The sequence below is a fragment of the Gadus macrocephalus genome, chromosome 16 (genome assembly GCF_031168955.1).
Source record: "Gadus macrocephalus chromosome 16, ASM3116895v1".
Taxonomy (NCBI): domain Eukaryota; kingdom Metazoa; phylum Chordata; class Actinopteri; order Gadiformes; family Gadidae; genus Gadus; species Gadus macrocephalus.
The window spans coordinates 15,594,790-15,608,655 of record NC_082397.1 but is presented as its reverse complement, the minus strand read 5'-3'; the positions used below and the strand labels follow the sequence as shown (position 1 = coordinate 15,608,655).

The window sequence follows — 13,866 nt, the reverse complement described above, 5'->3', positions numbered from 1 at the left end:
TCTCTCTCTCTCTCTCTCTCTCTCTCTCTCTCTCTCTCTTTCTCTCGCTCTCTCTCTCTCTCTCTCTCTCTCTCTCTCTCTCTCTCTCTCTCTCTCTCTCTCTCTCTCTCTCTCTCCCCCTCTCCCTCACTGCATACTCACGCCTGCAAACATGCCCTCATGTTCAAACTCACACGCACATGAGTGCAGACGGACACAAGGTACAAGGGACACACGCACACACACACAGAAAACAATACACACACACACACACACACACACACACACACACACACACACACACACACACACACACACACACACACACACACACACACACACACACACACACACACACACAGTCTTAGGCTTGCCATGGCAGACGGCCCCTGTTCTGTATTTGGTGAGATTTCAGATAACAAAATGGGAACAGCAGGAGCTAAGACGGCATCAAAGTAAACTATTTCTGTTATTTCGTCTTAGATTTTGTTTTCAGAACCACGTCGCTTTTCAATTTGTCAGAAGTTGTGTCGACGGATCTGCAACAACCATTCCCGATCGTCTTCCTCCACCCTGCTACTTTGATCACCGCCACCTACCAGTCCACCCAAACATTTAGAAACATCGACACAAACACACTCAGTACAAACAGATCTATACTGCGGATACACACCCACCCAGCAATATATCCTAACAACCCACACGATCATTGATACTCACTCCTCACACAAACACAACATCGATATTATCGGAAACGCAAACACCTTTGCAAACAAACACGCACACACCCTACACACAAACACATATATGCAAACAAATACATACAAACACAGGCACATATTCACGCTCAGACACCCCACACACACAGATAGTTTCCTCATCTTTATGGGTTAGTGACTACACTAATCTCCTCCCTATTTCCCTTGCATCCCGTTCTCATTCGCTCTTCCCCTCTATTTCCCAGGGTCTGTCTCTGGTGGCCTGAGCCTGCAGGTTGGGGGTCTGGCTAACCAGCCATGTCTAATGGTAAACAGCCCGCTCATACTGCAGGGAGGGCAGCTTCAAAAGAACGGCGCCAAAACCCCAAAGGTATGAACACACACACACACACACACACACACACACACACACACACACACACACACACACACACACACACACACACACACACACACGTTCCCTGTGTGGCATCCACATACACACAGCAGAAGATCTATACTATACACGCCATTCCTCCCATATTACTCTCGCCCTCAAACACAAACACGGGCGTAAATAGCGGAGCATTTCTAATCATAATTAGCTAGTCTATTTAATGTTCTGCTGCTTTCTATTCCCTTTCCTCTTCTAGTTTCTCCCTTCTTGTTTCTCCCTTTGTTATCCCATTTGTTGAGCTTGTTTATGAGCACTTTGTTCTCATGTTTTCCCCCCGTTGTGTCAGAACACTCTCTCAGCCCGGCTGCTGAATAATAACCAGGCAGCCTGGTGGCTCTTAGGAGAGACTCTCTCTGTCACTGTCTCTCTGTCCCTCTCTCTGTCTCTGTCCCTCTCTCTGTCTCTGTCTCTTGCTCTTTCTCTCGCTCTCTCTCTCTCAAATGATGCAATCCAGACACAACTCAACAGCCTCTTCCTTACGCAGACGGCTGGAGGATGTCTAGTGTGTGTGTGTGTGTGTGTGTGTGTGTGTGTGTGTGTGTGTGTGTGTGTGTGTGTGTGTGTGTGTGTGTGTGTGTGTTGGTGTGGATTGGGTTGTGTGTGTTTGTGTGTGTGTGTGTGTGTGTGTATTTCAGCGTGTCTGGTGGATGTATTGGTCTGTGGGCCACGGACACAATTGCGCTTCCGATAGCGTCGCATGCCATGGCGACAGTAACTGAGTAAGCAGGCGAGCACTGACAGAGGCTGTTATACAAGATGTCAAGATGTGTGGCGTTTCTTTTGTTTTTTTTAAATGTCACAGAATATCATTTGGAGGCTCCGAATATCACGCCGATTAGAATGTCACAGGATCTTGCGTTTATTATTTATTTATTTCAGACGATAATATGATGCAAGTAACTTGGGAATGAGTGGAAATAATCTGCTACCCCATCTTTCGATCCCATAGTAAAAAACTCACAGTTCAATCAGGTGTGCATCAGTGTGTTTGTGTGTGTGTGTCATACCTAGGCATCTATGTGTGCCAAGTCTGTCAGCAGTGTTGCCTCCCTCATGCAAGTCCCTGAAATCAAGACAAGTCATCAAATCAAGTCATCTGAGATCAGTTGATGTTGACTTCACCCCTGGGCATCTTTTTCATCGTTTTATTTAACGGAGCGATCTGAGTTGATCTGAAGCAGATAGCACTGACCTGGAAGATACACGCACACACACCTCACTTGGAAATTAGGCTTCATGCTGCTCCATAACAAGTCTAAATGCTATTGACTTCTCTCTGTTCCCCATCGTCCACATCCAATTTCACCAATGCCTCCGTGTCACCTGACCTCCCGTGTCCCCGATGGCGAATACAAGCCAGGTCAGGGTTCAACGTGTCCGCCTAGTCATCCAGACACCAGGGGCCACCAACCCCCAGACCCTGAAGACAGATGCAAAACACAGCGATAGTCACTTGCTTTCATACAAAAACAGGACGCCTGGAGAATGCGTCTGTCGCTGAGACAGCCTCATTTAAGTGACATTGAAGGAATTACGGGGAGCTCATTCTGCCAGCTGAACGATGTGATTTGGAGAGTAGGGAAAATGAAAGAGAGGGAGCGAGAGGAACAGAGGGAAACAGATGGAGCAAGAGCTAGGGTGGATAATAAGCACTCAATATAAGGAGGGATAAGCAAGTCAATACAAAAATAAGTTGACAGACAGACATACTTAACCAAGTGGTAAAGTATCAAGGTTCATGCAACATGCACTAATTAAATACCGTGAAAGAAAACCGCAGCTAGCCTAACAGTGTAACCATAGTAACGGTAGACCCGTTAAGACATTGATAGATATCCAGTAGTCATCCTGTCACTAATAACCTGACTGATAATTAATAAAAAACTCATGTACATTTGCAAACAGGGTCACACAGCAATCAGCTGACTGACGATCAAACACAGCTAATTAAAGCTTTTGATCAATAAATGATGGGCTCGTGGCGATGAAAAGAAACAGTGTTTATTTTCTCAACATTATGCACTCACGCACGTGCGTGGCTTCGACACCCTTACCCGGAACCATTGATCAATAATGTATCGAGGGATGGTTTGAAGTGTTTGTTTGCCTCACGTGCGGGTCTTGGCGGCAGGGAGTCTGCCCCAATAACCCCATGTGCAAATCAATTATTTATGGGCTTGTTGTTTGAACAGCTTTTAGCGGTGACGGCGAGCCATTTTCAGCCCGGTGACCTGCCTGTTAGCCTTCTACCCCGTGGTTTCAGATCAATCCACTGATCACCTCCCATCGTACACGGTGTGAGGGAGCAACATGTCTCCGTGACCCTCAGGTCTCCCTCCCTGAGCTGCCACAAACTCTGCAGGCGCAACACCTGAGGAGCGATAACGGACAGGTCAGAGAGCTGCTCACTTCAACATAGAGAATTCAACCGGCAATAAGGAACTGCAATTCTACTACTTCCTTTTTTTCAAACTGAAAAAAAGAAACGGATTTAGCCACTATTTAATTGTGGACTGTTCTCACACTTGTACGGAGAGTGGTAGATAGCAGAGCACGATGCCATATGTTAAAAAATGGATTTGGAAAAGATTAGCAGCACCTGCTATTTCTATATTAATCCACTTGCGTAGTTATCTGAAGGTGATAAACATGTTTATGAAAAGGGATTCCTGCAATAATAGCGTGCTTGACTCAACATCTAATGATGATTGGTTGAAAACACTTCTCCTGATGCTTGAATTAACTTCAGTCCCATTGGAAATGCTGAACAACACAGGGAAATTCCAATTCTATTCACCTCTCAATTTGCATTATTATTTGATTGTGCAACGTGCATGAAGTAATTTATAATTGCTTGCCACATGCCTGGAGATGTATTATTTTCTTCAAGAAAGGTAATTCTTCCCATATGTTCGAGAACTTTGTTGAAATTTCTAATTGTTCTACGGTGAAACCTCCCGCTAAAATGATGCCACATTTTGCCCGGCCGGGGAACCAGAAGAGGAAGCACGGCTGCAAAAGTAATTTCATTGACTTAATTGCTTTCTACAGGGACCATCGTGGTTCTCAAGTATGATTGACGACAAATAGGTAATGAAAAAAACCAACACCCGTGCAATGAATAACCACACAGGCAGACTACCAAGCAGACGTGACAAGGCAGAGCATTCCAGTGCCTCCATGAAAGGCGCCGCAACCCTTAACCTCTGCGCATCGCCATCCCACTCATGAGGTGAATCAGTCAGCGCCGTCGTGAGGAGCCCGTTGTGGACGTGCTCCTTCAGGAGCGCCTCGTAACGTCACTCCCGTCGGCATCCCCAGCCATCCAATAGGAGGACTATGATGCTCTGGAGTGATGAGAATGCTTTGATGGAGGCGATATTCTTCTCTGCTTGAGCCCTCCCCTGTTGGAGACCACAACCTCTGAAGCCTCTCTAAAACAGAGGCTCTAGAGGGAGCGAGGTGGGCCGGAGAGGCCCTGAACGAACAAGGCATCGGAGAAAATGGGCTTGCATCTCTAAATACTGGTTTGTTTCCCTTGATTTGAACTTGTGAGAAAAACAACTGAACATGTCAGTAATAATTTGTAACAATGTAATACTATGTACAGTATTGCGCAAGAGGTATTCTAATTTGAGCGGTAACCCACCGCTGTGTCTGTCCCCATGGTTACGGCTGATATCAATGAACTAAGGTCCTAAAGGTTGAAGTAAGAAAAGTTTGAAACAATGTTTGTCATAGAGTTTTAAAAACAGTGTTGTTTCCTCTTTGCACATCAAGAATTTTATGCCATAACCCAATTTGATCTGTTTTAATTGGGCTCTTATTTGTGTCCATACGTGATTTTGCAGAGTGTTGTAATGGCAAATACAGTCAGGTTACACCCACGCCCCATTGTTGGCTGTTTACTGCATCTAAACACCCTTGAATAGAGAATAGAGTGTTGTTTCCAACTGAAGTTCATTCCCAGCTCCTTGGTTTGAGAAAGAGAAATGGCCATGGGAAGGTGTACTATACACACCGATTAAATTGGCTCCCCAAAGACTTCCTTGTGTAACAATGGTTACGGTCTCTGCCGCTGCGTGTCAAAAGATTGCTAAACTTGATCTCAATTCAAGTACAGAAGCAGTGGGTTGAAATCGAAAAAAAAATAACAAAGACAAATACTGTTCACAGTTAAGCACCCTTTACACTATGTATGGCTTTCTCAGCTGTGGTTCTTATCCAGAGAGGTGAAGAGGGAACGCTCAGCAAATGTGTCTCCAAGTCCACTCAGTGTTTGGAAATGGCTCTTCTCCCGAAACACACTCATTCCCAGAGGGAGTTGAGCAAAATGCCCACAAAAACTGGACCAACTGCCAAGAGACACACACACACACAATTGTATTACCCCTCCTTCACAAAGCCCATAGCCAGGTCTCCTGGCAACCAAGTAGTAAAAAAGGGGTCTGCTTTAGAGTATGAACCCTTCCCTTGTGAGTATGCGTGTTGCATCTATTCGCACACCAGTCGCTTCAAAGGACCTTTTTCTTCATATGCGACCCAGTGAGTACTTACCGTAAATAAAGCAATGGAAAGAAAGATAGGATTTCTTCAGTAGAGATAGATAAGGCTTGGATAAATAGCTGCTTGATGGGAGGTTTGAAATTTAATTTGAGATAAAAATAAGTACCCACATGATTGTAATTGTAACTATCAAACATAACCTTGCAGCTACTCATAACGGTTTACAAATTCCTCTACATTTATTTGACAAAGAAGTGCACAATAAAATGTACATGCGTGCGCACAAACACACAAAGCACATTGCTATACGTCTTCGAACCACCATCTGAATAATTGGCACCATCCGTCAGTCACTCAGATCCGATCGCTAGAAACGCCTTAATAGCCAAGAATGACTTGAATTAGCTGATTATATCCATCAACAGCGGCAGAATGAGAAAATACGGTCCCAGCAATTTCAATAATAAAGCTTAAAAGTGAACGCTTTCACAATTGGATTACAGCAACACGGCCTAGAGCGCTGACACAGCCCAAAAATAGTGCGGTATAAAATCCACTGTGGAAAATTTACCATTATACAGGGAGAAGAATGATGCTTCAGGAACATCGAAATTAAAAATGAAATACAGTTGGAGGAACCACTGCCCCAGAAGAAGAATGTACAGTTGAAGAATCTGAAGGTAAAACATGAGATTTGAATTCATTTCCCTACCAAAAAAAGATAGACAATAAAAAGGAAGCAGGTTTTTTTTTATTTGTTTTTAAAGATCTCATCTCAAACGTTGAGACTCGTTTTATTTGGAACGGTTTGAGCAGCCTCCTAAGCATTTGTTCAACACAAGTGATGTGTCGGACTGCCCAAGGTCTAGAGTGAACGAGGAGAATAAGCTCAGATCCCAATGATTTATTTACATTTGGTTAAAGGAATGTGCCTGTGCCCATTTTTACAGGGCTAAAATAGGTAGTCGATTAAAACAGTTTCTTGAGTTACAGGAATGAAGAAAAAGTATGTACATTCAATTTTGTTGTAAAGTACAATTCTGTTGAACTTTGAAAGTTCTCACTGGCTAAAAGAAAGCAGCTCCCAATAAAATGACTACACACCAAGACAAACCTGCTGTATTTATATTTAAATGGCTGGCTGTATAAAAATAGAAATATTGGGCCACAAAAAGTATTACAGTAGATTAGCCATTGCAATATTGTTGGGAATCATCATTAAATCATAATCATTTTAATTTAATTCAGTCAATTGTATATTAATGTATTTAACCTGGTGTGAGAAATGGACAGCAAGCTTGTGCCAGACATAATGCAGTTCTCATCACAATCTTCTCATTTAAAAAATGCTCTATTTCTTTGTCTTATTTTTCATAATTGTTAATCTTATGAACTTTTATTTTTTCTGTTTGGTAGAAAATATATTAGAATTTCAAATAAAAGTACAATCCCAGAAATATATAATCATCTGAATTTGACCAGAAAAGGCGGTTTTCGAGTAAGTTAAATTATTAAATTAAAATTATTACATTACCGTTGACCATCTGTCCCTTCCTTCTCTAAGCTTTCCGGAGGTAAACTATCAACTGCATATCCCCAAACTGGTTATGATTGCAAAAAAAAGGAACTCCTAACAGACTGGAGCAGCTTGTGCAGGAAAGGTGCAGCATGGACATACGAAAATAGATTTATTTTTTAAAAGGACAGCCTAAAGAAAGTTAAAATGCCCTGGCAATTATTTTCAAACTAACTCACTTTGAACCTTTACTACCTGATTTCTCAAAGCTAAAGAATTATAAATTATACACCCCAGAAAATAAAATACCCTTACAATTTCTAAAAGCTTCTTCTAGTTTCTAATCATAAAAAAAACTCAATGTGTGTGTGTGTGTGTGTGTGTGTGCGTGTGCGTGTGCGTGTGCGTGTGCGTGTCCATGTTTCTGTGTGTCAATGTGTCTGTCTGTGTGTGTATGTGTGCGTGCGTGCGTATTTGAGCTCCTACACCACCGTCTTGAAGGTCTGCAGTATCATGTTGGTTTGGTGGGTGAGTCGGTTGGCGCTGACAAACACGTTTATAGCCCTGGAAACAAATGTGACAAGAGACAGCAGGGAATGCACAGATCAATCATTCAGCTAAAGGAGTCATGGCAACAATATTAGGATTGATCAGGCCCAGCACTTTGATCCGAGTGGAATGGGAGAATGTCAGGCTTCTGAGGATACAAGGGTGAGTGGGAATCCACAGGAAATGGGTCAAGGGAATTTTTCGGCGCGGATGTATTTGGTGGGCCTCTGATCATCAACAGCCATTTATAGTGTAGTGACACTGGGTGTGTGGTTGTGTGCAAGTCAGAACATTTATCTTGCGGAGGGAATCAAAATAGGGCGTAAAACTGAAATAGAGACATGGGAAATTGGAGTTAATGAAAGGTGGGGGGAGAAAAAAGTGTTTGCTCTTACTTTGCATCTTTGAAGTAGGTTTTGAGCGTGTCGCTAAAGCTCTTGGAGTACTTGACAAACTCTTTCTTTTGCTGTTCCAGAGCCTGCCCAATAGAAACAAAGACACCTTCAATCAGTGTTACGGATTTCACAGGTGTTGCATGTATCTGGGAGCACGCACATCAGAATCACAGAAAAATGGGTAACGAAAGTTTTTGCGTTTGTGTGTGTGCTTACCCGTCTGTTTTGATACTGGTATTTCCTGAAGACCGTGTTAACTGTATCTAATAACTCCTTGATGGCACTGGCGATGTCTCTGTGATGGATGCATAACAAAGTCGCATCTTTATTTGTCCATTTTCTTTTCGCTCTAATCCTGTTCATGTCACTCGCTCACCAGAGCATACTTCAACAGTGTCCTCTCCAGTCCATTAGAAATTAGTTTCACTATTTACATTTTTTTATCGTCGATACTATCAAAATGGGCTAGAGAAAATTGAAAAGTCTTTTGATTCCTTTGTACATGGTGTGTGCGTGGGGGTGCGTGCGCGTGTGTGCATGTGTGTGTTTATTCGCTTTCCTAATCAGCGTTCACGGCTATGAAAGACTTGGAGGGCAAGTTCTGAAACTAATATAAAAAAGTCTGTTGAATGATGTTATTTCTATTCAATAAATACACACAATATTACATAATTGCGATAGCAAATGAAAGGGCACAACTCAGGATTTCTTTGAAGTTTTCTAGGTATTTTTCATGCGCAGCAAGATTTAATTAGCTTAAGACTAGATACATTGGAATGCCTTTTGAAGGTTTGATTTTACCATAATTTTCTCCACACACAAATAAAAAACACACACAAACACACACACACACATACACACAGTATTACTGCATTACAGCATTCTGATTGCCCAAGGTTGGATTGAATCACAAGCTCTAACAATGACCTTTAGTCACCCTTAAAGAGAAGCTACTGCACAAAACCTTTGGCTGAACTTGTCTCTGTATACTTTCTCTGCAATACGTCTTTAAGTCATAACAAAACACATGGGGGTCCTACTTGATGGTCTGCAGGAAGCGCACTCTGTCGTTGATCTCATCCGGAATGGTGCTCAGGATGTGCTTCAGAGCTCTGGCCCGCTCGTTCAGCTCCTGGAACTCTGGCTCCCGCCTGTCAATCAGGAACTCTGGGACACACAGGAGGACAGACCTTAGGAGGCTCCAGGCTGAACCAACATGTGTGGAACAAGCCATTCACATTTTCCTGAACCCACAGTAATAACTTGAACGAGTACAGCATTAAACATTTAACACACACACACACACACACACACACACACACACACACACACACACACACACACACACACACACAAAAAGATTCAAAAGGATGTATTTTTTCCCCACCACCACAAATATACACATGCTTAAGAAGCCTATCAAGATGCCCCAACACGAAGCCAAAGGATATCGGACCATTGGTAGATTATTTTTTCAATAAAATAAATGCATAGTGTGGAACGTGGGCAGTTTTTGCCGCAATGAAGGAAGAACATGTAAAATTCCCCACACCTCAAAGTGTTTATGCGTGTGCGCGTGTGAATTCATTACTACCATCAATCACAGAATGTGGTTGAGGGAATTAAATTAGGAGGATCCAATAGAACATTTGAAAAGAAGAAAACAGAGGTGATTCGTGGAGGAACGGTGCCACCCAGTGGTGGAATTGGAAATTAGAGGAGAATAAGAATGAGGGCGTGCGTCATGAAGAGGTGACATAAGAAAAATAAATGTAAACTACAATTGGCCTCATTGTGGAGGCACAATACTGCCTCTTCTTTTACCAGAAAGACAAACACAGAGTACCCCTTGTACTTTTTGAAAGATTCTTAAGTTAAGAGAAGAAATAGAAGAACGTCTTAGCTTCTTCAATTTAAACCCCTATGTCAACACCATATTAACAATGACCCTAAATCATAATAGTAATAACAATATTGTAATGATTAGATGAATTATAATACACAATTATTATTTGGTGAAGCAGTACTTGAGTCGTACTGATGAAACGGTGGAAGTACACGAGACAAAAGAGGACATGACATTTTTCATGTCCTTTCAAACTGAACTACAACCTGGCCATCCATCTACCAGAATTTAATCTGCTAAACATGTCATTATATTGGCATTTAAAATGACAAAACAGAACTCCTTCTTTTCCATCGCTGAAGTACCTTCTACGTCTTCTGTAGCCATGCGAAGGAGAGACTCTGCGTAGTTGATTTCTAGGTTCTTCTTCTCTAGAATCTTTAGGACGATGTCCTGGGTGAGTCCGGGATTCTCCTTCTCGGCCTGCATGTGCACACACAGAGTTGAAAATAAAGAGACAGACGATGGATGAAGACATCAGGAAATCACTAAACAGTTGTTAAATTCAATTGCAGTTCTTTCTTTTTTTTTTTAATACATGTTGTTAACCTTAGTACCCAATATTATTTCTAAATCAGGGAATCTCTTATTTTGTCGAACGTAAATCACAAGCATTAACTTTTTCAATAGAAGATAGGCTTTTATTAGGGTTTTAAACTGTTTTCAGCACCCAGTCAAAAAGGAATCAGCTCACTGGTGATACTGCACATAAATAACACACACACACACACACACACACACACACACACACACACACACACACACACACACACACACACACACACACACACACACACACACACACACACACACACACACACACACACACACACACACTTTACGACTTTACGACTTTACGGTAATCTCCACGTCGCGTGTGGCTTCACGAAAGTCCAAAACAGATGGACTAAGGTTCAGCCCTGTATCTGTACCAACTACTAATGACCCCACGAGACATACCGTTTCATTAAAACCTTACTTTGATAAAGGCTGCTCTCAACGTCTGGGCGGCCGATAAATTGACTTTCTCCAACTGCAAATTAGCACAAAGGAAGACACACAGAATGGGTTTTCGTTTCAAAAAGGAAATTACAAACCAACCAAGCCAAAAAAGGAAAACATTGTCAGAGTGCTTCAGGCATTTCCATGTCCCATCTGCTCCCTGATTCCAGTGGTCTATTGGGTTAATAGAAAGCATGTCAAATAGAGATGCAAAGTATGTCTGTCTGCTTTTAAAGAGCCGATATCCCCAATATTTATCTGCAGTTATATGGGCGGGTGGATGTGTTCTTGGATTCCCATCCGTCTTGTGTCAACAACAGTGCCATAAGAACGTAGAACAATGTTCACATTAACATTTTCAGGATGGTTTGTCTTAAATTAATTGTGAGAAACCAAACATTGGGACACGTCAGCTGAACATCAGTAATGCAACATTCTACCAGTTTTCTCCATTACAAAACAAATGTTGTGAAACAATGTTGTGCAGTGCAGTGTTGAGGCAAAGTGAAACTGTTAAATACTGAGATAAAATATTCATCCCAGTTGGGAAGGTTGTGCTGAATAAACCCAGCCGAGGTGTTGTGCTTTGTTCAGGCTTCCTGGCATGCTTTATCCCATCAGTCTGATTAGCTTTAGTCGGCCCGTTACCATTTTCTCAAGTCACATTTTCTCAACATCTGATTAATTACCCCCGTCACTTACCTCTTGTACATATTGCGTTGGGATTTGGGTTTTTAATCAGGTTGCGGCCTTTGTGATGTAATGAAAATTAGCACTGAGTTTGCTATAAAACTCTGCCGCAGAAGGTAATTAGTTTGCATTGTCCCAGTGCAGGAAACACACAAATAAAGAAAACACAAACTTGATCAAAGAGCATGCATAAGCAGAACCAAAATCAAAGAGCCCAAAGTCTATATAACGTGCTCATTAACTATTTGAAAAAGTAACATGGTACGCACAGAAAGTTCACATCCAATTACACAAATTGAGTGTCACTTAAATGAACGCGTTCCCATCCCCCACACCATGAAGTTATGTCCATGTGTGCGGGATTAATTATACATCTAAAATTAAACCAGCTCTCTGTTCAGATGATGTATAATTAACCAGACGTGTGTGCCTGGCTGCACTGGGATACTCAGTGCACGTCTCATCCACTATAACACAGCCTCCTACCCACCACTACATCCTCCTTCAGGGTTTTGCTCTATTAAAAAAAGATGGAGGATGAAAGAAGGTCATCGCCCTATCTTAAATAGAGCATTCTGAGTCAGCTGAACCTGGAGTATGTTAGAGAAGAGAATGATGAGCATGCGTTTGATGCTTGGTACCTGGTTAAAAACAGGATACATCACGGTGTACAGCGCCATCGGAACCATTGAGGTTGTTTGCACTTCATTCTTGATGTCTTCCATGGTCATCCTTGATTGATCAATGGCTGCGTGTGTGTGTGTGTGTGTGTGTGTGTGTGTGTGTGTGTGTGTGTGTGTGTGTGTGTGTCTTTAACACATGTATTCCCCCTCAGATTGGTAGAGATGCCCTGAAAGAAATAAAGAATATTTAGTGTAATAACAAAGCTAATAAGTACAGATATATTAAGGATGTTTTTTATCTTGATAAAACATGGGAGCAGCAGGAAATGACATCACACCCTTCAATACTGGATTTTTTTGAAAAGCCCATACACGTACATACATACCACATACTTGCATAGCAATACATGTGTCATTGTTCAGTGACTCATCTTACAACACCTGACTACATGAATACGTCTCATGCCAGCACTCACCAAACTTGCTTAAAAACAACACCACTCATATATTCAATATATAGCCACTGCTACTTTCCAACCATCTGTTTCCTTTAGAAGCAAAACAAGTGCTTGAGTAATTCGCAGAGATCGCTGATATAAACGCGATAAAAACCAATTAATGCTTTGTGGCATTGATCCAACAACCAAGATAAACACTCCAGCATTTGAGCCATGTTTCTTTAACTTTTAACTTCAGGGGTATTAGATCACTCAGTGTACCTCCAACGGTATTGAGGAACAATGTTAATGTTAGCCGGCAGAATAAAACAGTGAAATACAAACTAGTTTACAACGCGACCACTGGAAGACGTGTCGTTAGAACATAACCCTGAGGTCTGACACCATGTCCACCACACAAGTCGACTATTATGGGATGTTGGACAACCAGCATCAAACCACTTACCTACAAGCGGCCCCTCGGACCCTGCCGAAGGCAGAACACCTCGAACCAGGACGACGTGGTAGGAACAGTATGAAATAATGTCACAAAACAAGCACAACAACCACTAGTAGGAGCTAGCTTAGCCGGTTAGCAGGTTCGGCAGGTGATCCTCTCATTCCGTAGCCAAAGTACAAGGTAGGTCACAGATTAGCTCTGCTGGGGACGCATAGGGTGGTCGAGGCCAAATAGCCAACCGTTGGAAACGGATTTATCAGATTATTAGTTTAGTTAGTCGATGTAACGCTTCTCTGTTGTTGTATCTCATTCACGGAAGTTTTATGCATGACAAAACTGTAGCCCAGAGCAAAACACGGCACAGTGGGCGAGGTTTATCCACTCAGCTGGTGTCGCGTGAGGCTGGTTGTAGTTTTTTTGGTTAGCTGTAGCCGTTGTCAGACGACTAGTCTTGAGCTTCAGTTGAACTACAAACCCGGTGCATGACGGTCTTTTCTTCCGCATCAGTTCATGGATTCACATTTGTCCAACAGTAGTAACTATTATGCACAAATGGAAATATAAATCATTATCTACTTTCGTTTGAATTAAGTCTTTTAAATTACGAATAACTAGGGGGAAAATATATATAAAAATGGGAATAAAAAT

General features: G+C 42.1%; 1 protein-coding gene across 1 annotated transcript; it reads right to left on the bottom strand.

Annotated features, from left to right (window-relative positions):
- Positions 1–6,529: 6,529 nt before the first annotated feature.
- LOC132474564 (programmed cell death protein 10-like) lies at positions 6,530–13,585 on the bottom strand. The gene is made up of 8 exons (XM_060075341.1): positions 13,225–13,585; positions 12,340–12,548; positions 10,986–11,039; positions 10,312–10,429; positions 9,141–9,267; positions 8,317–8,395; positions 8,101–8,183; positions 6,530–7,720 (listed from the first exon to the last, which is right to left on the bottom strand). The coding sequence occupies exons 2-8, from the start codon at positions 12,427–12,429 to the stop codon at positions 7,639–7,641; spliced, it is 633 nt and encodes a 210-aa protein (XP_059931324.1). The 5' UTR covers positions 12,430–12,548; positions 13,225–13,585; the 3' UTR covers positions 6,530–7,638.
- Positions 13,586–13,866: the final 281 nt, after the last annotated feature.

Coding starts and splice junctions, on each gene's coding strand:
- LOC132474564 (XM_060075341.1), bottom strand. CDS start 12,429: ATGACCATGGAAGACATCAAGAATGAAGTGCAAACAACCTCAATGGTT. Junction 11,040..12,339: donor TGTATCCTGTTTTTAACCAG/GTACCAAGCATC, acceptor GCTAATTTGCAG/TTGGAGAAAGTCAATTTATC. Junction 8,184..8,316: donor ACCAGTATCAAAACAGACGG/GTAAGCACACAC, acceptor TCTATTGGGCAG/GCTCTGGAACAGCAAAAGAA.